This window comes from Suncus etruscus, chromosome 6 (genome assembly GCF_024139225.1).
Source record: "Suncus etruscus isolate mSunEtr1 chromosome 6, mSunEtr1.pri.cur, whole genome shotgun sequence".
NCBI lineage: Eukaryota > Metazoa > Chordata > Mammalia > Eulipotyphla > Soricidae > Suncus > Suncus etruscus.
The window spans coordinates 31573981-31601529 of record NC_064853.1 but is presented as its reverse complement, the minus strand read 5'-3'; the positions used below and the strand labels follow the sequence as shown (position 1 = coordinate 31601529).

Below are 27549 nucleotides of genomic sequence, written 5' to 3'. Positions count from 1 at the left end.
TACCTTCCCCTTTTATATCTTTGGAACAAAGGTGGGTGGGTGAACATGTCTTAATTATGTTTTAAGAACATGAACTGTTGGGCCCAGAGAGCTAGCACAGCAGCCGATCCAGGACCAAAGATGGTTGGTTCGAATCCCGGTGTCCCATATGGTCCCCCGTGCCTGCCAGGAGCTATTTCTGAGCAGACAGCCAGGAGTAACCCCTGAGCACTGCCGGGTGTGACCCAAAAAACAAAAACCAAAAAAAAAAAAAAAAAAAAAAAGAACATGGGCTGTGGGGCCGGAGCGGTGGTGCAGGCAGTAAGACATTTGTTTGCCTTGCAAGCACTAACTTAGGATGGACCAGACTCCGGTTCAATCCCCCCCCCCCCCACGTCCCATATGGTCCCCTAAGCCAGGGGCGATTTCTGAGTACATGGCCAGGAGTAACCCCTGAGCATCACCAGGTGTGGCCCCTCAAAAAAAAGAACATGGGCTGTGGGGGTAATTCTGGGACTTGATGGCTGGCTAGTTGGTTCCCCCAGGGCTGCTGCCTGCCACCTGCACTTTACAGTATTTGCCGTGTTTGTGTCTGTGCTGATCCTGGAATGGACAGGTTGCCAGCAAGGGTGTTGCACAAGAAACCAGATGGAGTCACAGGAGAAAATGCATTTCAGCCAGAGGGTGTTGAGTAGCCTTTTGGATCTTATTGAGCTAGCCAAGCATCTAGCTCTTTGCTTTCCCTGTCACTTTTATTAGCCAGTTTAATATGCATCACCTGAGGGTCAGGGTTGATGTAATTAAGGGTATTTGTGCTAATTAACTCAGAGAAGGTGAAGGGAAAAAGGAAAAAGTGATTCTACAGGGTATATGACAACAACGGGACATTAGATATAGGGGAGAGGATGCAGAAATGATTATCTTGAGGAGTCAGGGTCTGGATACCAGAGGGTCTACTAGACTCTAGAGACTTAGGTCATCCAATTTACCAGCCAAGTTATTCCAAGTTACTCAGTTACCCAAGACATTCAGGCCCTTCCAACAGACATTCCTAGTTCTTTCCTTTAGGGCCTTATCCCTAATCTCCCGAGTCTGTTTCCCAATCACTATGTCTTTCTTTCTCTTGATCAATTTTTTTGTTGTTGTTGTTGGCCACCACTGGTGGCCTCAGGGGTAACTCTTTGCTCTGCACTCAGTATTAATCTTGGTGGGCTTGGGGGACCGTATAGGATGCCTGGGATTGAACTGCCGGCTGTGTGCAAGGTAAGTACCCTACTTGCAGTACTATAGCTCTGGCTCCAGTTTATATACTTTAAAAAAAATGTTTTACTTTATGTATATACTCATTAAAGTGTACACCTAAAGTGTGCCTGACTCTGTTCATTTATTTATTTTGGGGAGCCACAACAGGCAGTGCTTAGGGATTATTTCTGGCTCTGTGCTCTGGACTCACTCCTGGTAGGATGGGGGACCAGACAGGATGCCAACAGACCCCAGGTCAGCCACGTGCAAGGCAAATGCCCGACTCCCTATACTACTGCTCCGGTCTTATTTTATTTATTTATTTATTTATTTATTTATTTATTTATTTATTTATTTATTATTTATTTATTTAAATTTGGAACGCTTCACGAATTTGCGTATCATTCTTGCACAGGGGCCATGCTAATCTCTGTATCGTTCCAGTTTTAGTATATGTGCTGCCGAAGCGAGCACTCCGGTCTTATTTTATAAAAAAAAAAAAATTTGTAATGCTGGGAATCGAACCTGCTGAATCTTTAAATATAAACTTATATTAATTTATCACAGATAACATTGTCAGAGTGTTACTCATATAATAAATATAATGCACCTAAAAAACCCCTTCCCCCTATGCCGCCCCCATTCTCGGGGAAGTCACCCCCAGCTTCTGCACTGGAGAGGGACGGCCACGAGCCGCGTTGGGCGTTCAGACAGACGGCCACTCTCTAGTGGCCCGAGCCCGGCTCGGTGCAAATTCCCATTTCAGCAGCTGGGCGGGGCCAGCGCACGCGGCAGGAGGAAGGATGAGCAAGGATGTTGCCGGGGAAGCTGCGCTGGTCCAGCAGCGTGCTGCAGACCCGCCGGCCGGCTGGGACTCCGCTGGCTCCGCCCACCTGGGCGCCAACCGCTCCCGCGGCTGTTGGCTATTGGCCGGGTCCCTCTATAGCCCCGCCCTCGACACGCCCACACCACACCACCGCCCCACTTCCGGGACGCTCGGGCAGCCGCTCCCGCTCCTGGAGCGGGCGGGTCCCTTCCTGGGCGGCGGCGGCGGCGGCGGCGCGAAGGCCCGCCCCCTTCCTAGAGGCGCGAGCGCCGAACGCATCGAACGCAGCCAATGGGCGCGGTGGGGGGCAGCGCGGCGGGAGGTTCGATTGAGCCGGCCTGCCGGCGCCCGAGGCGTCCGTCCGGGCGGCTGTTAACGCGCGCTGGGAGCGGAGCAAAGATCCAGCCGAGTGCCCGGGCGCCCAGATTTCACCTCGGCGCTTCTTCCCAGCTTCGCCTCGTTTTCTTTTTCCCAAACTTGGGGTGCAGGGGGGTCTTCCCCTAGCCGTGCCTCGACTTCTGCTTGGCTTCCCCTCAGTTCCAGCCTGGAATCCGCGTTCCAAACCTGGGACGTTCCCCACCCCCATCTCCCGCCATCTGCACACCTGGGCGCCTCGTCTTCTGCCCCCCACGTGGCTACCGCCCCCCACTTCTAACCACCCCCCATTACTCCCTCCTCACCCCACGTCTCCCTCCTTGAGTGGGGACCCTTGACTCCCCATTTTGCCCACTCTTCTCCACCTGTCGTCCCTTCCCATCCCAGGCTTTTTTTTTTCCCTCTCGCCTCTTGCTTGGATTCTTCTTTTTCTGGGAACCCCCCCCCCCCCACCCCCGTAAGTAAGTGATGGGACATCACATTTAGCCCAAAATGCTAACTGGATGCTTCTGCATTAGCCCCACCCCTCTTTAAAGGCTGCCTTCTCTCTCCGTTTCAGCTCTTGGGGGCCTTGGACCCTTCTTGGCTGATGGGGACTTGACGTTCTAAAAGCGGCTCCTGGACCCAGGATGGTAAGTGGTGGTCTAAAAGGGGGAGGGTAGCCCCGCATCTGGGTCTGCTGGATGCAGGCTGTCTGCTGCCCCGGGTGCCTCAGTTTCCCCTCTGCTTTACAGAGAAGGAGCTTAGCTCCCAGCCAACTGGCCAAGAGAAAACCAGAAGGCAGAGACCCTGATGATCAGGACTGGCATCCTGGGCTTGTGGTGAGTACTGTACCCTCAAGGGAAGTGAGGGAAAGTGAGAGTGTTTCTGGGGTTACGTAGTAATGGATTTTGTCACTTCCAGAAGCCCCTTTTCCTATATTCTGTAAGCTTCCTAGACTGGAGGGTGGTGGCTCTCCCCATCCTCCTTTGACTTTGGAACTAGTCTTTCACTGCCTGCTGGGATGCTTGGTGGGGCTCTGAATGGAACCTTTGTAAACCAAATCAGTGGCTCTTGTAGGGCTGTACTTCCCAAAGAGCTGCCTGGGGCTGGAGTGAAAGCACAGCAGGTAGGGCATTTACCTTGCACTCAGGTTTAATTCCCAGCATCCCATATGGTCTTCTGAGCCTGCCAGGAGTAATTTCTTTTTCTTTTTTTTGGTTTTTGGGCCACTCCTGGCAGCTCTTAGGGTTTAATTTGGTTCTGCGCTCAGATATCATTCCTTGCAGGCTGGTTGACCACATGCAAGGTCCTACCTGCTGTGCTATTGCTCTGGCCTGGAGTGATAACAACCGTAGGGTATTTGCCTTGCACTCTGGGCAACTTGGTTAGATCCGCAGCATCCCCTATGGTCTCCTGGGCCTGCTAAGAACGATTTATGAGCCTGGAGCCTGGACTAACCCCTGAGCGCTACCAGGCGCGGTCCAGAAACCAAAAACTAAGAAAAAAATTTCTGAGCGCAGAATCAGGAGTAACCCGAGAGAGGGGGGGGAGGGAGAGAGAAGAGAAGAGGAGAGGAGGGGGGGAGGGAGAGGGAGAGGGAGAGGGAGAGGGAGAGGGAGAGGGAGAGGGAGAGGGAGAGGGAGAGGAGAGGGAGAGGAGAGGAGAAGAGACTACTGCAAGAATCAAGGGCTGGTCACCTAAACTTTGGGATGATTACTCACCTAAATTTTAGGAGAATAGATGACTCAAGGAAGGTCTAGGAACTTCGTGTGTGTGTGTGTGTGTGTGTGTGTGTGTGTGTGTGTGTGTGTTGGGTCCCCCGGCAGCGCTCAGGGGTTACTCCTGGCTCTACACTCAGAAATCGCTCCTGGCAGGCTCTGGGGACCATATGGAATGTTGGGATTTGAACCAGTGACCTTCTGTATGCAAGGCAAACACCTTACCTCCATACCTCCATGCTATCTCTCCAGCCAGAACTTCCTTTTTACACCTGGGAATGCTCAGGGATTATTCTTGGCTTTATGTTTGCAACCATATAGAATGTGGGGGATTGGGGCCGGAGAGATAGCATGGAGGTAAGGCATTTGCCTTGCATGCAGAAGGTCTGTGGTTCAAATCCCGGCATCCCATATGGTCCCCCAAGCCTGCCAGGAGTGATTTCTGAGCATCGAGCCAGTAACCCCTGAGTGCTGCCGGGTGACCCAAAAACAAAAACAAAACAAAAAAAAAAAACACAAAAAGAATGTGGGGGATTGAATCCAGCTCTGCTGTGTGCAAGGCAAGCATCCTATCCGCTGTACTATCGCTCCCTTCTTTTCAGGGGACAGGTGAAGGAGACCTGGTGTTTCTTTTCAGGTATGTTGATGAGCTATTAGAGTTGGGTTCTTGCCTCTTGTTTCAGTGGAGTTTGCTCTTATTAGTTGCTCCATTGGTGTGAAGGAGCTTTTATACTTCTGTGGAAGTGGTAAGAGATCCTTACACTGATCTCAAACTTGGATTTGGTGCAGTTGAAAAGACTCTTGGTGCCACATCCTCACTAACACGGCTGGGGAGGGGGCAACTGTATTCGGTTTCCTCTGGCAGACATCAGGAGGGATGCAATATATGTTGCTCACTCAGTCTTTGAGAGTGAGATTTGGGGTTAGTAAGATTCCAAGCTGGTCTTGCTCTTCACAGGCTTTCTTCATGCTCCTCTTATCTAGTGCCACTCAAATGAGGCAAGTTTAAGGGTTTTATTTGGGGGGTGGCAGGGGGACTAGCTATGTTCCCAAGTAGTGTTTCTGGAGTTCCAAGTCACTCTAAGTAGTACTTAGCCAAGTGGAACCAATCTAGCATGGTTCCAGTAGGGCTTGAGAATGTTGAGCTGCTTCAGCTCTGCAGTGTGGGGTCTACTGTGGTCACCTCAGATCCTATTTTGTTTAGGCAATTTTTTTTTGGAGGGGGTCACATCTGGCAGGTAACTCAGGGGTTACTCCTGACTCTACGCTTGCTTCTGGCAGGCTCGGGGGACCATATGGGATGCTGGGATTCGAACCATCTTCTGAATGCAAGGCAAAAATGCCTTACTTCCATGCTCTCTGGCCCCTGTGTAGGCAAATTTTTAAGACTTATTAGGTTTCTCTCTTTTCATTTGGTAAATATTGGATAAGTCTGAATAAAGGGATGATGGTATACATGCTACCTGGAACTCCATAAGGAGTTTTTATTTTTTGTGCTGGCTCTGTCACTCTTGGTAGTGCTTGGGGTACCATGTGTGTTTGGGATCAAACATAAGTTAGTTGTGTGCCAACTATCCAGCCCTTCTAAAGTATTTTCTTTTCTTTTCTTTTCTTTTCTTTTCTTTTTTTTTTTTTTTTTTTTTGGCCCACACTCGGTGACACTCAGGGGTTATTCCTGGTTATGCTCTCAGAAATCACTCCTGGCTTGAGGGACCACATGGGATGCCAGGAGATCGAACTATGGTCAGTCCTAGGTTAGCGTGTTAGGCAAACATCCTACTATTTGTGCCACAGCTCTGGCCCCAAGTATTTTCTTTCTTTTTTCGGTGGGGGGAGTTACACATCCAGTGGTTCTCAGAGTTACTCCTGGTTCAGCACTCAGGAATCCTGACAGACTCAGGGGTCATGGGGAGCATATGGGATGTCGGGAACTAAACCCAGGTCAGATGTGTGCAAGGCAAGTGCCTTACTTACCCTCTGTACTATCTCTTCGATCCACCCTTCATTATCATTTCATCTTCCCCAAATTCTTTCCTAGACTCCTAAAAGGAAATCCAGGAGTGATACTCAGAGCCAGGAGAATTTTCTGTCTCCTTTCCGGAAACCTTTGACACAACTAACGGATCGCCTGCCCTATCTGGACAGTAGTCATCATGTAAGTCAGAACCACCACCTGGTGTTGTGTAGTGTGTTGTCTTGTATGGGGAGTCTCCTGCCCTTGGAGACTCCTCATTGCTCTGTGGCTGGCAGAGAGAGTTGGGAGAATTGGCCTGCCCACAGCCCCCAGGGCCTAGAAGAAGCCCAGGGATCCCATTCTTTAGGGATCTGGGCTTCTTGGAAATCCCTTGTTGGGAATCTCAGATTCCTGAAGATAAGGTTTCTAGAAGGGACAAGACCAGGGCTGATGTTGGGTCCAGAGTTCTTGTGCCAGATGGTCTGACTGCATATGGCTTTAAAGAGTACTAAAGTCTTCTAGCTCTCTCTTTTTGTAAACATTTAACTGTGGTGAAAGGCATGTGGGGGGTGGGGGTGGGCAGGGGGAAGTGTCAGTAGCCTACCACTTAATCTACCAAGATTTGGCAGTACTTGCAAACGTGTGTGTACAGTGGGGGGCCGGAGAGATAGCACAGCGGTGTTTGCCTTGCCAGCAGCTGATCTAGGACCTAGGACCTAAGGTGGTTGGTTCGAATCCTGGCGTCCCATATGGTCCCCTGCGCCTGCCAGGAGCTATTTCTGAGCAGATAGCCAGGAGTAACCCCTGAGCACCGCTGGGTGTGGCCCAAAAGCCAAAAACCAAAACAAAAAAAAATAGTACAGTGGGTAGGGTACTTGGCTTTCATCTTTCAAACCTGCTTTTGATTCGTGGTACTACAGATTTGCCCTTGAACACTTTGAAAAATGATCCCTTAGCATAGGGCCAGGTAGAGTAAATTGTGTTTCCAAAACAAAAAAGTTAAAATGTGGTTATGGAACTGCAAAGAAAGGTACTGATTTGGGATCATTAGCATGAAGATGTGTAGGCTGAGCCCAGAGTCTTTCCAAAATGGTGAGCATAGGCCATCTCATTAAGAAACTGGGCCAGAGCAGTGGCACAACGGTAGGGCGTTTGCCTTGCACGCGGCTGACCCAGGACAGACCTCAGTTCGATCCCTTGGCGTCCCATATAGTCCCATATGGCCCCCCAAGCCAGGAGCGATTACTGAGTGCATAGCCAGGAGTAACTCTTGAGCATCGCTGGGTGTGGCCCAAAAACCAAAAAAAAAGAAAAAAAGAAACAGAGAGGGGAAGAGGGAGAGTGGTGTTTGCACCTTCCTGAAAGAAAGAGGAGCTAGCTTTGTTTCCTAGGGTAAGAAACATTCCCTTGGAATTAGGCCTTTGTGATCAGGCAATTATTTCAAAGGAGTTAAGGTGTAGAAGACTGGAGTGGTGGGGGATAAGAAAAGGAAGGCTGATGACTTTTTTTTTTGGCCATACCTGGCAGCTCCTGGCTCTGCACTGAGAAATCACTCCTGGTTGGGGCAGGAGTGATTTCTAAGTGCAGAGCCTGGAGTAACCCTTGAGTGCCCCCCCCCCCCATGTGGCCCAAAACCATAAAAAGAAAAAAGAAATAACTCCTGGCAGGCTGGGGAACCATATGGCATTGTCAGGGTTCAAATCCAGGTTGGCTGTATGCAAGGCAAAGGCCCTATGCACTGTGGTATCGCTCTGGCCCCCAATAAATCTTTTTATTATTTTGTTCTTTGGCTACACCTGGAGGTGCTCAGGATAGCTCAGAAAAAGGCTTTCTGAGAGAGTTTCCAACTTGCCCGAAGCCCCTGATTACAGGAGAAAACTATTTCCAGCAATAGTTCAAGTAGCAGGTGTGGGACACTGGGATTCCAGGGACAAAACCTTAATGACTGCCATACAGCTAACATTCATATAGTCAGTATCTCCTGAGTGAGGAGACCATTGCAAGCTAGCCCAAAGCAGTTAAATAAGAGATGAAACCCAAGAATGCCTGAAGCAAAGAGTAGAAACGCTAAAGGTAGTTTTAACGGTAGTGGAAAAAACTACCTGCTAGCAGAAAGACAGGTTAATAAGGGAAGAAAAGCAAGCCTGTACTGCCCTGCAGTTGTTTTGTCCGTTGCCTCAGATGATAAAATTTTCAGAAATTTTATAACCTTGACTAGGATAAAGTCAGCATAAGTCCAGGGGTCACATGGATCAGAGGCAGAGCAATCACCTTAGAAGGAGTTCAGGCTCAGATTCAATCCTTGGGACTGCATGGTCCCTTGAGCACTGCCAGCAGTGACCTTTTTTTTTTTTTTTTTGGTTTTTGGGCCACACCTGGCGTTGCTCAGGGGTTACTCCTGGCTGTCTGCTCAGAAATAGTTCCTGGCGGGGCCGGAGAGATAGCATGGAGGTAAGGCGTTTGCCTTTCATGCAGGAGGTCATCGGTTCGAATCCCGGCGCCCCATATGGTCCCCTCTGCCTGCCAGGAGCAATTTCTGAGCCTGGAGCCAGGAATAACCCCTGAGCACTGCCAGGTGTGACCCAAAAACCAAAAAAAAAAAAAAAAAAGAAATAGTTCCTGGCAGGCACCGGGATTCGAACCAACCACCTTTGGTCCTGGATCGGCTGCTTGCAAGGCAAACGCTGCTGTGCTATCTCTCCGGGCCCCAGCAGTGACCTTTGAGTATAGCAAGCTGTGGCCCCAAAACAAAAAGCAAAGCAGAACAAAACTTTTCTTTTTCCCTCTTGGTAGTTAGTTGGCTTCCTCTCCCATATACCCATGTTTCCTCTTCTTTGCCTTAACATTGGCAGGCAGATACTGAGACTGTGTAGATCCATATGACTATAACCAAACAGGTTGTGTTAGGAGACCATATTGCCTCGCAACTGTTAAAAGCATGTGACTTGGGGAAGTATTCAACCACTTGCTCTCGGTTTTCTCATCTGTAAAATGGAGGTGTAAGTAAGTTATGTATTTCATAAGCCTGTTTGTGAGGATTAAGTGGGAACAGGATGCAAGGGCTTTAACACCATGTCTGACTTCCATTGAACACCTTTGTTATTGACGTTTTTGCTGTTGATGCTGCCATTTTTTTTTTTTTTTTGCCACTCCCCATAACACTCAGGAGTTACTTCTGGCTCTGCGCTCAAAAGTTGCTCCTGGCTGGTCCGAGTGCAGTGGTGTTTACAATTAAGTGATCACAGCCAGTTATAGATTTCTTTGTTCCTTCTCCACTCCCACTGCTTCACTTGACTAGCCTAAAAAAAAAAGTTGCTCCTGACTGGCATGAGGGACCATGTGGGATGCCGGGATTCGAACCATCTCTGTTCACATCAGCTGCGTGCAAGACAAATGCCCTGCCACTCTCTCCAGCCCCAAGGATACTCAAACTTTTTTTTTTTTTTTTTTTTTGGTTTTTGGGCCACACCCGGCAGTGCTCAGGGGTTACTCCTGGCTGTCTGCTCAGAAATAGCTCCTGGCAGGCACGGGGGACCATATGGGACACCGGGATTTGAACCAACCACCTTTGGTCCTGGATCGGCTGCTTGCAAGGCAAACACCACTGTGCTATCTCTCCGGGCCCGGATACTCAAACTTTTTAAATGGGCCAGTTCACTGTCCTTCAGACTGTTGGAGGGATGGACTATAGTTTAGAAAATAAGAACTATTAGGGCCCGGAGAGATAGCACAGCGGCGTTTGCCTTGCAAGCAGCCGATCCAGGACCAAAGGTGGTTGGTTCGAATCCCGGTGTCCCATATGATCCCCCCCGTCCCCCGTGCCTGCCAGGAGCTATTTCTGAGCAGACAGCCAGGAGTAACCCCTGAGTACTGCCGGGTGTGGCCCAAAAACCAAAAAAAGAAAAAAAGAAAATAAGAACTATGGAAAAATTCCTATGTGCACTGAACATATCTTATGTTGAAGTAAAAAAAAAAAAAAAAAAGCTAGCAGCAGCAAAAACACCCAGTGGGGGGCTGGAGAGATAGCATTGAGGTAGGGCGTTTGCCTTTCATGCAGAAGGATGGTGGTTCAAATTCTGGCATCCCATCCTGAGCCTGCCAGGAATGATTTCTGGGCATAGAACCAGGAGTAACCCCTGAGCGCTGCCAGGTGTGACCCAAACCACCCCCCCTCCAAAAACTGAAAAACACCCAGTGGGGACCGGAGTGATAGCGCAGCATAGGCATTTGCCTTGCACGCAGCCAACCCAGGCAGACCTGGGTTTGATTTCTGGCATCCCATATGGTCCCCTTTGACTGCCAAGAGTGATTTCTGAGCGCAGAGCCAGGAGTCCCTTGAGTGCTACCATGTGTGCCACCCCCCCCCAAAAAAAAAAAAAAAAAAAAAGAAAAGAAAAGAAAACCACAACTAGTGGACTGGATAAATGTCCTCAGTGGTCCACAGTTTGAGGATGCCTGCCCTAGACCCCCATGTCCTTTTTTCCCCTGTTTTTTTTAGTTGTGTTTTTTATTTGTTTGGGGGCCACACCATTGATGCTCAGAGGTTATTCCTGACTCTGAGCTCAGTACTTACCTCCGGTGGGGCACTACATGGGATGCTCAGGATTGAATCCAGGTTAGCAGTTTACACTACCCCAACTGTTTTGTTTTGTTTTGTTTTGTTTTTCCTCCTCTTTTTGGGCACATACACAGCAGAATCTGGGGACTACTCCCAGCTCTGCTTGGGGTCGTTCTGACAGTGCTTTGGAGCTCTTGCCTTCCATGGACTCGAACTTGAGCTTCTCATTTGCAGTCATATGCTACGTTCATTGTACTGTTTCTTAGATCCCCTGCCATGGATTTTTTTTTTATTTTTGCTTTGGGATCATACCTGGATCATAAGCTAGTGCTTAGTGCTATGTGCATTGAATTGAACCATGGGGATCCTGATTACATGCACTTAGGGAACTCGAGTGTGGAAACACTTTATTGCTGATGTTCATCTCTCTTTAAGTAATTTTTTTTTTTTTTTTTTTTTTTTGGGTTTTTTTTTTTTTTTGGGTTTTTGGGCCACACCCTGTGACGCTCAGGGGTTACTCCTGGCTATGCGCTCAGAAGTTGCTCCTGGCTTCTTGGGGGACCATATGGGATGCCGGGGGATCGAACCGCGGTCCGTCCTAGGCTAGCGCAGGCAAGGCAGGCACCTTACCTCCAGCGCCACCGCCCGGCCCCAGTAATTTTTTTTCTGTTGGGACACTTCTACTAGTATTCAGGGCTTACTGGACTCTGGTGCTTGGGGCTACTCCTAGTTCTGTGCTTGGGGCATCACTCCCTATGGGTTCACATAGTAATAGATTTCAGGGATCAGTTCCAGTGTTCGCACCAGTATAGTGCTGGGTATTGAATTTTGGGTCTTACTCATACAAACTGTGCTCCAGTCATTTTGCCTTTACATAGGTATAGACTACATTTGTGAAGATACCACTCTATAACATAAACAATCAGTCCTGAATGCCTGTTCATTCTTTTTTCAGGAAGCATTTATTCGAAGTATTTTGTCAAAGCCATTCAAAATTCCTATACCAAATTATCAAGGTAAAAGGGGAAACTTCTGATTTGGGTTTGGTTTTGCTTTGTCACCTGTTGGTGCTCAGGGGTTATGTCTGGCTCTATGTTCAGAGAACTATTCCTGGTGATCCTCAGAGGACCATGAGATGCTGAGGATTGAACTTGGGTCAGCCATGTGCAAGGCAAACCCCCACCTACTAGAGATAGATAGTACTAGTGTATTCCTGACTCTTATCTGCTTTTGTTAATGCGAGTTTAGCTTGGAATTGAACCTGCCATTCAGATGGTCACTCTTTTCGAGGTGCTCAGGCGTTATTCCTGGCTCTGCTCTGAAATCACTTCTGGCTGGAGTGATAGCACAGCGGGTAGGATGTTTGTCCTGTACGCATCCAACCCTTGTCCAATCCCTGGCATCCCATATAGATCCTGAGCACTGCCAAGAGGGAAAAATTTCTGAGTGCAGAGCCTGAAGTGACTGCCAGTTGTGGCCCAAAAACAAAACAAAACAAAACAAAAAAGAAAGGAAAGGAAAGAAATCATTCCTGACAAGCTCAGGGGACCCCATATGGAATGCCAGGGGTTGAATCCAGGTTGGCCACATGCAAGGCAAATGCCCTCCCTGTTGTGCTATCCCTCTGGGCATTGGTGGTCCCTCTTGGTGTGAGCATTCCCTGACTACAGGGGTCTGTTTGCTAAGCCCTCAGCCAGGCCCTTATGGTGGGGCTGTGCAGTGCTCAGGAACTGTTGTGGGTGTATCTGGTGGTTTTGACTTCATTTAGTTCACTTCTGATGAATTTAGTAGCATCTCATAAGATTGGCTGTTGCAGGCTTCAAGCCTACAAAATTTTTCCTATCCTGTTTGGGGTCAAACCTGGTGTAGACTCTGGGACCATCGTGGAATGAATCAGCTCTCATCTCAGTGTTCTCAAATCTGAAAATCCTTTCTTTTTTTCTTTTTGGTTTTTGGGCCACTCCGGCAGCAGTCAGGGTTACTCCTGGTTCTGTGCTCAGAAATTACATCTGGTAGGCTTTGAGGGACTGACCATATGGGTTGCTGGGGACAGAACCTAGGTCAACAGCATGCAAAGCAAATGTCCTACCTTCTGAGCTGTTGCTCCGTCCCAATGAAAACTTCATTCTGATTTTAATCCTGGGGCAGAGTAGAGATAGTGCTGGGAACTTTCCCTTTATCCTCCCCAAAAATCCAGAAATGATACCTTTAGTCCTTTTCAAGATTGACTTGAATTGTGATGGAAAAGGCTCAGCCTCTGAGGAGTTTGTAAGTTGGATATGAGGTAGATGGAGGAATGTTCAGGTTTGGTGACGTTCCGAGAGAGCAGGTCCTTGGAGCTGAGGAAGGGTTCTGTGAAGCCTTTGAGCTGCCTCTTCTGCGGCATCACAACATATAAGAGGCTTATGTGCAGGTTATTGGTTTCCAGGTCCCTTGGGCTTTCGAGCATTGGGCCTCAAGAGGGCTGGGGTACGCCGGGCCCTCCATGACCCCTTGGAAGAAGGTGCCTTGGTCCTGTATGAGCCTCCACCACTGAGTGCCCATGACCAGCTGAAGCTTGACAAGTATGTACTTGAGGAATTCTATTTTTCTTGGGTGGGGATGGTACACAGGCGTGTGTTCTGATGGCTCCATGCAACATTTCTCTCCTCTTTCTGGGCCTCTGAAAGTGTATACATCTTGGAGGGCAGAGGGTGTATTGGTGTGATATTTTGTTTTGTTTTGTTTTGAAGCCACATCCGACAGCACTCAGAGGTTACTTCTGGTTCTGCACTCAAAAATCACTCCTGGCAGCTTGGGGACCATATGGGATGCTGGAGATCGAATCTGGGTGGCTGCATGCAAATACATGTAAATGCCCTACCCACTGACTGTGCTATCCATTAAGCCCCAAAGAATTTTTTTTTTTTTGGTTTTTGGTTTTTGGGTCATACCTGGCAGTGCTCAGGGGCTACTCCTGGCTCCATGCTCAGAAATTGTCCCGGCAGACTCAGAGGACCATATGGGATGCCGGGATTCAAACCACCGTCTTTCTGCATGCAAGGTAAATGCCTTACCTTCATGCTATCTCTCTGGCCCCTCCCAAAGAATTTTTAATTTTGATTTTGGGTCACACCTGGCAGTGCTCAGGGGTTACTCCTGGCTTTGGGCTTAGAATTTGCTCCTGGCAGGCATGGGCGACCATATGGGATGCCAGGATTTGAACCACTGTCATTCCTGGAGCGGCTGCGTGCAAGGCAAACCCCCTACCGCTGTGTTACCTCTCCTGCCCCCCCCAACCAAAGGATTATTATTTTTTCCATCCCTCTCTCCCTCGGATTATTTTTGCTTTACTTTTGGGCCACAGCCGGTGGCGGTGCTCTTAGGGGTTACTCCTGGCAGGCTAGGGGACCAGACAGATGCCTGAGATCAAACCCAGGTTGGCCACGTGTAAGGCAAACACCCTACCTACGGTGTTATTGCTCCCTTGGTCTGAACCTCCCCTCTTCACCCTAAGCACTGGTACTTCACAATCAGAGCACTATTTAACTCAGGCAGGAGGGGAAAGCTGATGCCTGGGAAGAACGTGTATTGCCTGTGGTGGTGTCTTCTCTCTCCAGCCCCCAAGCACAGGGAGGGACAGGAAAGGGACCCATCTCTTTCCTTATTTTCTAACTGCTGCCTTTACAATTAGGAATGTATACCAGACCACACTGGTATACATGCCTCATTTCTAGCAGTTGTCTCTGGTCTCTGGGTCAGCAGGACACAACTTCCTGAGAATGTGCCCTTGCCTGTGTCAGTATCCTGTGTTCTCTCTGCTGTGTTTTTCAGGGAAAAGTTCCCTGTCCATGTGGTGGTTGATCCTATTCTCAGTAAAGTCTTACGGCCTCACCAGAGAGAGGTAAATGTGGCCAATGGGGAGGAAGTGTGGCTGAGCTTGTGAAGCTGCTGCGTCATGGAGGCCAGCGTGAGCTGAGTGCTGTTCTTCACAGGGGGTGAAGTTCCTGTGGGAGTGTGTCACCAGTCGGCGCATCCCTGGCAGCCATGGCTGCATCATGGCAGATGAGATGGGCCTGGGCAAGACCCTGCAGTGCATCACGCTGATGTGGACGCTTCTGCGCCAGAGTCCAGAGTGCAAGCCAGAAATTGACAAGGCGGTGGTGGTGTCCCCGTCCAGCCTGGTGAAGAACTGGTACAATGAAGTGGGGAAGTGGCTTGGAGGAAGGATCCAACCTTTGGCCATCGACGGAGGCTCGAAGGATGAGATAGACCGAAAGCTAGGTAAGGAGTCATAATGAAGATGGCTGCTTATTTGCCCATTTCCTGTTTGTCTTACATGTTTGCTGGCTGATGACCAGGGCCAGAGATATAAGGGAAAGGTGGGTATAATCCCCATAGGACATAGTTGGACTAGTTATTTCCTGGTTTAAATGAAGATAACTTTTTTTGGTTTTGGGGCCACACCCAGCAGTGCTCAGGGGTTACTCCTGGCTCCTTGCTCATAAATCATTCCTGGCAGGCTTGGGGGACCTTGTGGGATGTCAGGAATTGATCCTGGGTCTGTCGTGTGTGAAGCAAGATTTGTTCCCTTTACATCTTTTCTGTTGTAGAAGGATTCATGAACCAGCGTGGAGCTAGAGTGCCTTCTCCTATACTCATCATTTCCTATGAGACGTTCCGCCTCCACGTGGGAGTTCTACAGAAAGGGAGTGTGGGGCTTGTCATATGTGATGAGGTAGGTACTGGACTCTGTCAGTGTTGTCACTGTGTACTGCCACCCTGTGCTTGGTCATCCACTGGCAGTGCTGAGGACAGCATGCTGGTGAGGGGAGGAAGAGCATGTGGTGCCAGATGGGAGAGGAATCAGGCAGTACTAAAGACTTGAGGTGCTGTGGGCTGCTTTGTTTGTGGCCATAGGGTTCCTAGACCACAAGACTTCTTAGGGTGGGAAGACTATGGTTGGGTGCAGAGACTGGCATGGTTAGGGGTAGGGGTAAGGTTCTGAGTTCAAGATTGAAATTGTGGCCCTGCCTCTTACCAGTCAGAGGATCTTGGATAAGTTACTGGACCACTTTATCCTCTGTTATATGTCTGTAAAAACAGGTAATAATATGTAACTCATGGGATTGTTGTGAAGATTAAATCGGTTGATTAGGGACCGGAGAGATAGCAGAGGTAGGACGTCTGCCTTGCATGCAGCCGACCCAGGATGAATGGTGGTTGAAATCCTGGCATCCTATATGTTCTCCCGTGCCTGCCAGGAGTGTTTTCTGTGCACAGCACCAGGAGTAACCCCTGAGTGCTGCTGGGTGTGACCAAAAAAAGAAAAAAGTTTCATTTTTGATTTTGGTTTTGGTTTTGGTTTTTGGGTCACACCCGGCTCAGCGGTTACTCCTAGCTTATGCTCAGAAATCTGCTCCTGGCAGGCTTGGGGAACCATCTGGGATGCCGGGATTCGAACCACTGCCCTTCTGCATGAAAGGCAAATGCCTTACCTCCATGCTATCTCTCCGGCCCACAAAAAAAGAAAAATGTTTTTAAAAATCGGTCGATTAAGGGAAAACACAATCATTTGTCTGCTTTGATTTCAGGCTAGGTTGATTGACAGGCACAGAGGCTCGGACTGGAAGGGTTCTCTAGTATGTGTTGATTTTCTGGGGCTTGGAACTTTATAGCTCCTGAGCACTGCCGGGTGTGGCCCAAACAAACAAAAAAAGAACAGAAAGTCTGTCTCAAGCCAGATATTTCTTTCCAAGAATGGGTGTGAGTGTACACCTGTATCCCGTTCTCAAGGCCCCAGACTTTGCCATATCTGACACTTTTCCTGTTTAGACTAGAAACTGCTGCACTTCAGAGTGCCACTTGGGATACAGACTTAAGTGACAGTCTATTCCTTGCAGGGACACAGGCTCAAGAACTCAGATAACCAGACTTACCAGGCCCTGGACAGCTTAAACACAAGCCGGCGGGTGCTCATCTCTGGGACCCCTATCCAGAACGATCTCCTGGAATATTTCAGCTTGGTACATTTTGTGAATTCGGGCATCTTGGGTAAGAAAACAGCATCATGGAAGACATTGAAAAGGGTGAATTTCAGGGCTGGAGAGATAGCACAGCGGTAAGGCCTTGTATGTAGAAGGACGGTGGTTCAAATCCCAGCATCCCATATGTCCCCCATGCCTGCCAGGGGTAATTTCTGAGCATAGAGCCAGGAGTAAATGCTGAGCGCTGCCAGGTGTGATCAAAAAAAAAAAAAAAAAAAAAGAAAAGAAAAGGGTGAATTTCTCTTGTCTGTGGGAGCTGGAGTGATAGTACAGTGGGTAGGGCATTTACCTTGCATGTGGCTGACCCGGGATCATTCCTGGCGTCCCATATGATCCCCCAAGTCTGCTAGGAGCTATTTCTGAGCACCACCAGGTATGGCCCAAAAATCAAAAAAAAAAAATAAATAAATAAAAGGTGAGAAAGTTCTTCATTGGTATCAGGCAGTGCTGGCAGAAGAAGGGAGTGGAAGAGCCATTGTGAGGCTTTCACTTGGCTCATCAGCTCGATTCATCCACTTTGGACTTCCTTTGGACTTCCTTCTGCTACAGGGTGTGGCAGATGTTTGAGGTGGAGTGAACCCCTGGATAGTTTTGCTATTCATGTCCTCATAGAAGTTTTGGCCGCAGAGCAGTCTCGGCAGGTTTCTTTAGTTTGTTGTTGTTGTTATTATTATTTGGGTTTTGGGTCATACCTGGCAGCGCTCAGGGGTTACTTCTGGCTCTATGCTCAGAAATTGCTCTTGGCAGGCTCGGGGGACCATATGGGATGCCGGGATTTGAATCACTGCCCTTGTGCATGCAAGGCAAATGCCTTACCTCCATGCTATCTCTCCGGCCCCTGTTATTATTTTTTTTGATGTGGGGGCTACCCAGCAGTATACAGGGGTTGCTCCTGATTGCTAAGGGACCAGGTGATGCCAAAGTTCAAGCCCAGGGCTTCTGCAAAACAGCACTCTTTCTTTTTTCTTTCCTCTCTTTTTTTTTCTCCCCTCTCCCTTCTTCCCCTTTTTTTCCTCATTGGCCCACACCTGGCTCTGTGATGTTTATAACTCTGCATGCTCAACTACTGAGGGCTGTCCTCAGTGGTGCTTCGGAGACGATATGCTATCAGGGATCAAACGGGTCAACCAAATGCAACCCCTGTATTATATCCATCTCCTTATTATTTTTTTTTTAGTTTTGGAGTCACATCTGGCAGTACTCAGGACTACTCCTGGCTTAGTGTTTAGGCTCACTCCTGGCTGGGCTCAGGACCATATGTGGTTCTAGGAATCACACTAGGGTTGGCCTTGTGTAAAGCTATTACCCTACCAATTGTGCTATTCCTTTTCAAACTATTTTAAATAGTTTTATTTTATTTTATTTTTTTTTTGGTTTTTGGGTCACACCTGTCAGCACTCAGGGGTTACTCCTGGCTCTATGCTCAGAAATTGCTCCTGGCGGGCTCAGGGGACCATATGGGATGCCGGGATTCGAACCACCGACCTTCTGCATGAAAGGCAAATGCCTTACCTCCATGCTATCTCTCCGGCCCTATTTTAATTTTTTCGTTTCTTTTTTTTGGGGGAGGGGGGGCATACCTGGCGGTGCTCAAGGGTTACTCCTGGCTGTCTGCTCAGAAATAGCTCCTGGCAGGCACAGGGGACCATATGGGACACCGGGATTCGAACTAACCACCTTAGGTCCTGGATCGGCTGATTGCAAGGCAAACGCTGCTGGGCTATCTCTCCGGGCCCTTTTTTTGGTTTTTGAGTCACACCCGGCAGTGCTCAGGGGTTACTTCAGGAATAGAGCCAGGCTTTAAGCTCAGAAATCCTTCCTGGTAGGCTTGGGGGACCATACAGGATACTGGGATTCAAACCACCGTCTTTCTGCATGCTGCCTCTCTGGACTATATAGGATGCTGGTATTGGATCTGTCCCTGATTGGCTGCATGCAACGCAAATGCCCTACTGCTGTGCTATCTCTCTGGTCCCTAAAATGTATTCTTACAAAATTTTAACAAAAATTCTTATAAAATGTATGATGTGTTTTGTGCTTGGGGCTCATTCTCAGTCATGTCTATAGTTTTGCATGTGTTCTGCCCCATCGAATTGCCTCTCCAACACCACTTCAGATTTTGGGGGGTGGGTCACACTCAGTGGTGCTCAGGAGTTACTTCTAGCAGGCTTGGAGGACCATGGGATGATGGGGATTGAACCTGGATCCATCCCAGGTTGTCAGTGTGCAACACCGTGGATAGTTCTTAGGTCCATCCTGTGTGAGTCGAGTGCAAGGCAAATGCCCTATTGCTGTGCTATCTGGCCTCTTGTTTGATTTTTTAAAAATATGGGGGTTTGGGCCCGGAGAGATAGCACAGTGGCGTTTGCCTTGCAAGCAGCCGATCCAGGACCAAAGGTGGTTGGTTCGAATCCCGGTGTCCCATATGGTCCCCCGTGCCTGCCAGGAGCTATTTCTGAGCAGACAGCCAGGAGTAACCCCTGAGCATCGCCGGGTGTGGCCCAAAAAACCAAAAAAAAAAAAAAATATGGGGGTTTGAGCGGTGGCATAAGCAATAAGTTGTCTGCCTTGCCCGTGCTAGCCTAGGATGGAATGCAGTTTGATCCCTCGTCATCCCATATAGTCCCCCAAGTCAGGAGTGATTTCTGAGCGCGTAGCCAGGAGTAACTCCTGAGCGTCACCAGGTGTGGCCCAAAACAACCCCCCTAAAAATATGATTCATCTTTGCAATAGTTTATTTTTGTGTTCGCAAAACTGCATTTTATTAATTTTTTTTATTTGTTTGTTTTTGTTTTTTGGGTCACACCCGGTGGTGCTCAGGGGTTACTCCTGGCTGTTTGCTCAGAAATAGCTCCTGGCAGGCACGGGGGACCATATGGGACACCGGGATTCGAACCAACCACCTTTGGTCCTGGATTGGCTGCTTGCAAGGCAAATGCCTCTGTGCTATCTCTCTGGGCCCCACATTTTATTAATTTTATTAACAAATCACTCCTGGTGGTACTTGAGGAACCATATGGGATATCAGGGATTCAATCCAGGTTGGCCACATATAAGACAAGCACACACCCTACCTGCCTGTCTCTCCAGCCCTCATACCAGAATAATATTTTTAGTGTTGATAAACATCTGAGTTATTTCTAGCTTAATCTTTCTATGAATATTGTGCATATCATTACCTGAACAGATTTGGCATTTTTCTGTCTCTAGTGGATTTTTCTTGGATCTTATGCTATGTGTTCAGTCAAGTGTTAAAATAATTATCTAGGGGCTGAAGAGATAGCACAGTAGTAGGGCATTTACCTTGCACGTAGATAGTCTAGGACAGACGGTGGTTCAAATCCCAGCATCGCATGTGGTCCCCCTTGCCTGCCAGGAGTGATTTCTGAGCGTATAGCCAAAAGTTACCCCTGAGCGTCACTGGGTGTGGCCTCAAAACAAAACGAAAAGTATATTTCATTACATTAAATATAACTGAACCAGGGCCAGAGCGATAGCAAAGTGGTAGGAAGTTTGCCTTGCATGCAGCTGACCCGGGATAGACCCTGGTTTGATCTCCAGCAACCCATATGGTACCTTGAGCCTGCCAGGAATGATTTCTGAGTGCAGAGCGAGGAGTAACCCATTAAGTGCCACCAGGTATGGCCAAAAAACCCCAAAATATATTTATATTTAAATGAACCAATTTTTCCAATATCATGATAGACTTTTATTGGGGGGGGGCAGAGAGATAACACAGTAGTAGGGCATTTGCCTTGTAAGTAACCGATCCGTGATGGACATTCATTTGAATCCCAACATCCCATATGGTCCCCTGTGCCTGCCAGGAGCGATTTCTGAGCACAGAGCCTGGAGTAACTCCTGAGTATGGCTGGATGTGACCCAAAAGCCCCCCTAAAAAAAAGATGTGCTTTTTTATTTTTTGGGGGGGCAGGGATTTTGGCCACTCTCAAATGTACTCACTCTCAAATCTTGGGGGAGATTCTTGGAGGAGAGGGGTTCTCTCCCAGCACTGCTAAGGACCCTACAGTGCTAAGAGTGATGCTGAAGATTGGACCCAAGAATGTCATATGTAAAGTCAGTGCTCCAGACCTTTGAGTCCTTTCCCCAACTGCTGCACTATTGCTCCGGTCCCATGTAATGAAAGATACTTTTGGTTTTTTTCCTTCTTTCTTACTCTTAGCCACTTAGGTCATTGCTGCATTGCTAACTCTTGAATTTATTTATTTATTTTTGTTTGTTTTTTGTGCTATCCCTGGTGCTCAGTTACTCCTGGCCCTGTGCTCAGAAATCACTCATGGCAGGCTCTGGGGACCATATGGGATGCGTGGGATCGAACCTGGGTCTGTCCGGGGTTGGCCACATGCAAGACTAACACCCTACTTCTGTACTCTCTCTCTGGCCCACCTTTTATTTCTTGAAATAGAAATTGCCTGTGATTTGTTGACTATGAGAAGATTGGTCAGTAACAAAATAGGGACAAAAATCTTCCTTTCTCATTGTCTTATTTGGTTTTGTTTTATTGGGGAGTACATCCATTCAGTGGTGCTCAGGGTACCATGCTGTACTTCAGTGCTTTAATTTTCCCTACTCTCCTCTATTTAGGAACTGCCCAGGAATTTAAGAAACATTTTGAGTTGCCAATATTGAAGGGTCGAGATGCAGCTGCTAGTGAGGCAGATCGGCAGCTAGGCGAGGAGCGGCTACAGGAGCTCATCAGCATCGTGAACAGGTTGTGCCGTGGGCTTGCTGCCAGCTGTACTTCCTCTTGGAGTCTCTCCTAAGTGAGGTCAAGTTCAGGAGAATCATTTCCTTTGCTGTCTTATGACAGCCCTCTGTTATAAGGACTCACAGAGAGTGGGCCTGTGCCTAATGATTGATGGATGCAATAGTTCCACCCCTGATTCATCTTGGTCGGATTCTGTAGTATAGATTTGAGCTTCTTAGCAAGCTGCTGAGAAAGCTCTTTGGGGGGGTGGGGTAGGGTGTTCGGGTTTTTAAGCCACATCCGGTGACACTCAGGGGTTACTCCTGGCTATGTGCTCAGAAATTGCTCGTGGCTTGGGGGTTCATATGGGATGCCGGGGGATTGAACTGTGGTCCGCCCTAGGCTAGCACATGTAAGGCAGACACCTTACCGCTTGCACCACCACTCGGGCCCCAGAAAGCTCTTTTTTAATGATGGGTTTCTTTGGAGTATTGTTAGTGCTTCAGAAGCTTCCTATTGTTTGGTTTCCAGTCCAGGGCACCAGCTCCCTTCCCCAGGCCCATAGCGTTCTCCCACAGGTAGGAGTGGAGCTGAAAGGGTAGTGGGCTAACAAGGACTCTCCTCTTTTTTCCATGGTGTCTGTTCCCCAGAAGTTAGGTTATTATTGGACTCGTATATTGCACCTCCAGAAGTCCTGCCTTTCTCAACTGCCCCCTCTCCTTCACAGTTTTAGGTAGCATGGAGGTGCTTATCCTCCTTGGTCTGCCAGGAGCTGTGGGCTTGATTTTATTGGGCCTTACTCTTACCTAGTGGTTTGCACTAGTACCTAGTGGTCTGCACTTTATTTTCCCTGTCAGCACCAGGTTCAGAGGGAGCCCTTGACCTTCTCTTGGAGACCAGCGATTTTTCCACCATGCAACACTGGAAGGATCTCTGTTCCCATGAAATGGCCCATTTTACAGAAATCTTTGCCACAGGACAAATGGGTCTCTGACGCTTATGTTACCGAAGAGTTTTTCTTGGTCTTTAGGGTGGGATGCTGACTTTGATTCTACAGTCTGTGTGCCAGTTTTACCAGCTCATGCTTTTCTTACCCTCTTTTCCCCAGGTGCCTGATACGGAGGACCTCTGATATTCTTTCTAAATATCTGCCAGTGAAGATCGAGCAGGTGGTGTGTTGCAGGTATTGAACCTTAGTGGAGGGTCAGTGAGTTGAATGTGTAATAGCTGAATCCCTGAGGCCAGGTTGATTGTCCCGGGGCCTCAAAGGAACGAATTGTTATCTAGTCTTATTTCCAAGATTGATCAGTTGCCTTTTTTTCAGGCTGACTCCTCTTCAGATGGAATTATACAAGCGGTTTCTGAGACAGGCCAAGCCAGCAGAAGAGCTGCGGGAGGGCAAGATGAGCGTGTCCTCCCTCTCTTCTATCACCTCTCTAAAGAAGCTATGCAACCGTGAGTTGGGCTCCTGGCTTTGGGTCCTCTGAGAATGCGCAAGGGTAGTGTCTTGTAAGGACCAAGCCTTCACAGAAACTTGTCCAGAGTCATCAGAGAGGTCACATGTGGTTCTGATCCTCCTGGTCTCCATACCTGCAGCCAGACCCTTGACTTTGGAGATTCTAACTTGTTCTCTGGCCAGACACACTTGATACTTGGGATCTATGTGACCATGTGTACATATGTCCATGTGAAATGTAGGGCAGGAGGAAGAATCACAACGAAACCTTCTCTCTTTAAGCCTGTGCTCTTGTTGGAAAAACTAGCAAATGCCATGCTTGCTGTCGTGGTTTAAGTGAGTGCTGGCAAGACACTGGAATTTGGAATTGGGGTGCTGGAGGGGTCAGGCAAGTTTGGTGTAGCCATGAGTTGGAGTTCCAAAGCACACTGAAGTGGAAATTTCTGAAAATTTTTTGTTTGTTTGTTTTTTTGGGCCACACCCTGTGATGCTCAGAGGTTACTCCTAGCTATGCTCTCAGAAATCACTCCTGGCTTGGGGGACCATATGGGACGCCGGGGGATCGAACCGTGGTCCGTCCTACGCTAGTACAGGCAAGGCAGATGCCTTACCACTTGCGCTACCACTCCGACCCCAGGAAATTTTGAAAATTTTCATTGGCGTTTTTTTCTCTCTTTAGATCCAGCTCTGATCTATGAGAAGTGTGTGGAAGAAGAGGGTGGCTTTGAGGGGGCCTTGGACTTATTCCCTCCCAGCTATAATGCCAAGGCTGTGGAGCCCCAGCTGTCAGGTAAGTGCTTTTCCACAAGTGTTTGCATATCTCTCTGCTTACTGAGCCTTTTCAAGTTAGGATATCCGGATTAAGGGCCCGGGTTGTTGGGATGGCTCACCAGGGTTAATGTTTTTTTGCTGATTCCCAGGTAAGATGCTAGTCCTTGATTACATTCTGGCTGTGACCCGAAGCCACAGCAGTGACAAGGTAGTGCTGGTGTCCAATTACACCCAGACGCTAGACCTCTTTGAGAAGCTCTGCAGGACTCGAAGGTAAGGGAGAGGCTAGTCAGGCTGCTATAGGGGTGCCCTTTGCTCTTCCCCTAGTAAGAATGTTCTGATGGGTGGAGATGGGCAATACTGAGGAGACAGATCCCACAAAATGTCTCTTCCCATACTGCCACCCTACTAGGGTCAGCACATGAAAAGCCGCCACTCCTCAGGTTGCTTCTGGGGTACAGTCTGACCCTCACTCTCCTCCCTTTGGAGCTTAGGGCCTCAGGCAGTTCAGAAGAGCCTGAGCTAGTTCTGTCATTTTGGTGGCTCTGACTCCAATGGGCCTTTTCATGTTTTTAATCTGGGGGTTCTCTTTCAGGTACTTGTATGTTCGCTTGGATGGCACAATGTCTATTAAGAAGCGAGCCAAGGTTGTAGAGCGCTTCAATGATCCATCGGTAATTGTACAGCCCCTGTCCTTACACCAGAAATGGCAGTAACATCAGAGCTAAGGGTTGACAGACTAGGGAGCTGGCCTGGGGGCTGGAGTACTTGCATTTATCCCTTGTATCACATGATCCAAAGCACTGAGTTGTGAGTAACTGCTAAGTATCTTAATTATAGCCCCCAAACCAAAAATGGATGAAGGGAACAAGGAATGGAGGGGCGGGGTGGTGAGGAGAAAGATTAGTTCTCCAAATACCACCACATCTGTAACACGCCCCTTCTCAAAAATAAATAAATAAATAAATAAATAAATAAATAAATAAATAAATAAATAAAATGATGGGGCCAAAGAATAAGGCATTTTGCCTTTTTACATGGCCATTCTTGAATTGTTACCCTGAGCCCCAGCAGGAGTGATCCTTGAGTGCAGAGCCAGGGTAAGTCCTGAGCACTAGTGGATATGCCCCTTCACCCCTCACCCCCCATAAAAAGAAAAAAAAGAGGGGACTGGAGCAGTGGTTCAGGTGGTTGGGCGTTTGCCTTGCATGCACTAACCTAGGATGGACCGTGGTTTGATCCCCCATCCCATATGGTCCCTCAAGCCAGGAGCGATTTCTGAGCATATAGCCAGGAAAAACCCCTGAGTGTCACCGGGTGTGGCCCAAAAACCAAAAGAAAAGAAAAAAGGTTGACTGAGGAGCTTTGTGGGGCAGAGGTGGCTCAAAGGGCTGGAGTACAAGCTTAGCCTGTTGGAACCTCAGCTCAGGTTCCATTCCTTAATCTCATAGTCTCCTGATTGAAGCTGGGAGCAGCCCAAGAATAAGGCTAGAAACTTTGCTTGCAGGTTCTCTTGAGCCTTTTTTCTGGTCGCTATCAAGGAAACTGGTTTACAGGAAATCAGACTTGACAAAATTACTAATTTGGGAGAGAAAAGTTGGCTGTCAGAGTAGGATTCGACCTCAAGTTGCAAAGTTTTTTCTCTTGCCTCCTTTCTTTCCAGACCCCTGACTTTATCTTCATGCTGAGCAGCAAAGCTGGAGGATGTGGCCTCAATCTCATTGGTGCTAACCGACTGGTCATGTTCGACCCTGACTGGAACCCAGCCAATGATGAACAAGCCATGGCCCGAGTTTGGCGTGATGGTCAGAAGAAAATCTGCTATATATATCGCCTGCTATCTGTAAGGATGGCGATGGTGTTAGTGCAGGGTGGGTCAGGGAACAAGGCCTTTAGGACCCGATTGCCTTCTTAGTTGCTCCTGCCCTTTCAGCTTCTAGCAATGCCAGCCTAGAGCCCTTTGACTTTCTATGTTCCCTACTCTATTCTTCCATAATCATCTTATTCTCAATCTGCCCTCTGGATTCCTAATAAGTTATTAAAATGGTTTCATTCTTTCCACAGACCACTTAACCTTGTCATACCTTAATTTTGTGCCACTTGCATTATATTCATATATTTCATGTCCCTTGGGACTAGGTGGCATTGAAGTTTTTCAAATTCCTTCCCTTTTGGGGCCACACCCAATGGTGCACAGAGGCCAGTCAGCTCTGTGCTCAGGGTCACTTCAGGTGGTGTTGGGAGGACAGATAGTGGCAGGGTATGATCCAGGCCTCCTCCATGTAGAGCCTACAGCTAGCATTCTTCCCAACCATTCTCTAAATTGTTTTTATTGATTTTTGTTTTGTTTTTGGGCCACACCTGGCTGTGCTTAGGATTTTATTCTGGCTCTGTGTGCAGGGTCACTCCTGGCACGTTCATGGTGCTGGGATCGAACGTGGATAACCACATGCAAGGCAAGTGCCCTAAGCACTGTATGAACTAGCTCTCTGACCCCTCATCCTTTCTTTTTAAAAAGGTTATTGGTTGTTTTAGACTTGGTTTAATTAGGGACTAAACCCTGCTAGCAGAGCTTGGGGAACTTTTTTTTTTTTTTTTTTTTTTGTGGTTTTTGGGTCACACCCGGCAGTGCTCAGAGATTATTCCTGGCTCCAGGCTCAGAAATTGTTCCTGGCAGGCACGGGGGACCATATGGGACGCCGGGATTCGAACCGATGACCTCCTGCATGAAAGGCAAATGCCTTACCTCCACGCTATCTCTCCGGCCCCAGCTTGGGGAACTTTTATAAACAAAATATTTCAATTCTCTGACCTACTATGACTATTCCCTTGGATCACTTTTTTGTTTGTTTGTGTTTTGGGGTCACACCCGGCAGCGCTCAGGGGTTCCTCCTGGCAGGCTCGAGGGACCACATGGGATGCCGGGATTTGAACCACCATCCTTCTGCATGCAAGGCAAATGCCCTACCTCCATGCTATCTCTCTGACCCTTTTTTTTTTTTTTTTTTTTTTTTTTTTGGTTTTTGGGCCACACCCGGTGACGCTTAGAGGTTACTCCTGGCTATGTGCTCAGAAATTGCTCCTTGGTAGGGCATTTTCAAGATTTAGTTTAAGGATAATCTTACCAGGCATATTCAGCAGTCACTCTTGGTGGTGCTCTGAAGACCAGATGTGGTATTGGGAATTAGACTAGGAATGGCTGCATTTAAGGCAAGCACCTGACCTCTGTATCTGCCATCCCTCTCTGTACCCTGTATTTGTTCCAATAACCATATTGTATGTCTCACTCTTAAACTGTTCTCTGGACTCAAGAATAGAGGATTCTATTTTATACTTAAGCTATCCTGGGTGTTTCTGAGACCGGGTTAGTGGGCTCAGCTGAGCAGACGTGTTGCTCCTTGGCTCTCTAGTTTCTTTGTTTTTCTTGGGGAGCTATAGCTTGAACCCTTGGGTGTTTCTATCTCATACTTGGGGATAATTTAGACCTCTGGGCCCCTCAGACAGGAACCATTGAGGAGAAGATCTTTCAGCGTCAGAGCCACAAGAAAGCTCTCAGCAGTTGTGTGGTCGATGAAGAGCAGGATGTGGAGCGGCACTTCTCTTTGGGGGAGCTAAAGGAGCTGTTTACCCTGGATGAGGCGAGCCTTAGTGACACCCATGACAGGTGGGTGGAAAACCTTGCTGATCACATCTTTGTGCAGAGATGAGATCTATAGCGAACATGGTTTTGTCTTCTGTCCCAGGTTGCGTTGCCGTCGCTGTGTCAACAACCACCAGGTCCGGCCACCCCCTGAGGGTTCTGATTGCACCTCAGACCTGGCTCAGTGGAACCATAGCACTGATAAGAGGGGGCTCAAGGACTCGGTCCTCCAGGCTGCCTGGGATGCTGCCTCTGCCGCCATCACCTTTGTCTTCCACCATCATTCCCATGAGGAGCAGCGAGGCCTCCACTGA

General features: G+C 48.3%; 1 protein-coding gene and 1 non-coding gene across 2 annotated transcripts; one reads left to right on the top strand and one right to left on the bottom strand.

Moving 5' to 3' along the window:
- Positions 1–1591: 1591 nt before the first annotated feature.
- On the bottom strand, positions 1592–1695 carry LOC126012282 (U6 spliceosomal RNA). The gene has a single exon (XR_007496801.1). It is a non-coding gene; the product is annotated as a U6 spliceosomal RNA (small nuclear RNA).
- Positions 1696–3105: 1410 nt separating this feature from the next.
- RAD54L (RAD54 like) lies at positions 3106–27549 on the top strand. The gene is made up of 17 exons (XM_049775493.1): positions 3106–3243; positions 6161–6277; positions 11590–11650; positions 13063–13198; positions 14448–14517; positions 14609–14897; positions 15227–15351; positions 16517–16667; positions 21266–21392; positions 22477–22551; positions 22693–22823; positions 23504–23614; positions 23745–23868; positions 24191–24269; positions 25259–25438; positions 27096–27259; positions 27339–27549. The coding sequence occupies exons 1-17, from the start codon at positions 3106–3108 to the stop codon at positions 27547–27549; spliced, it is 2289 nt and encodes a 762-aa protein (XP_049631450.1).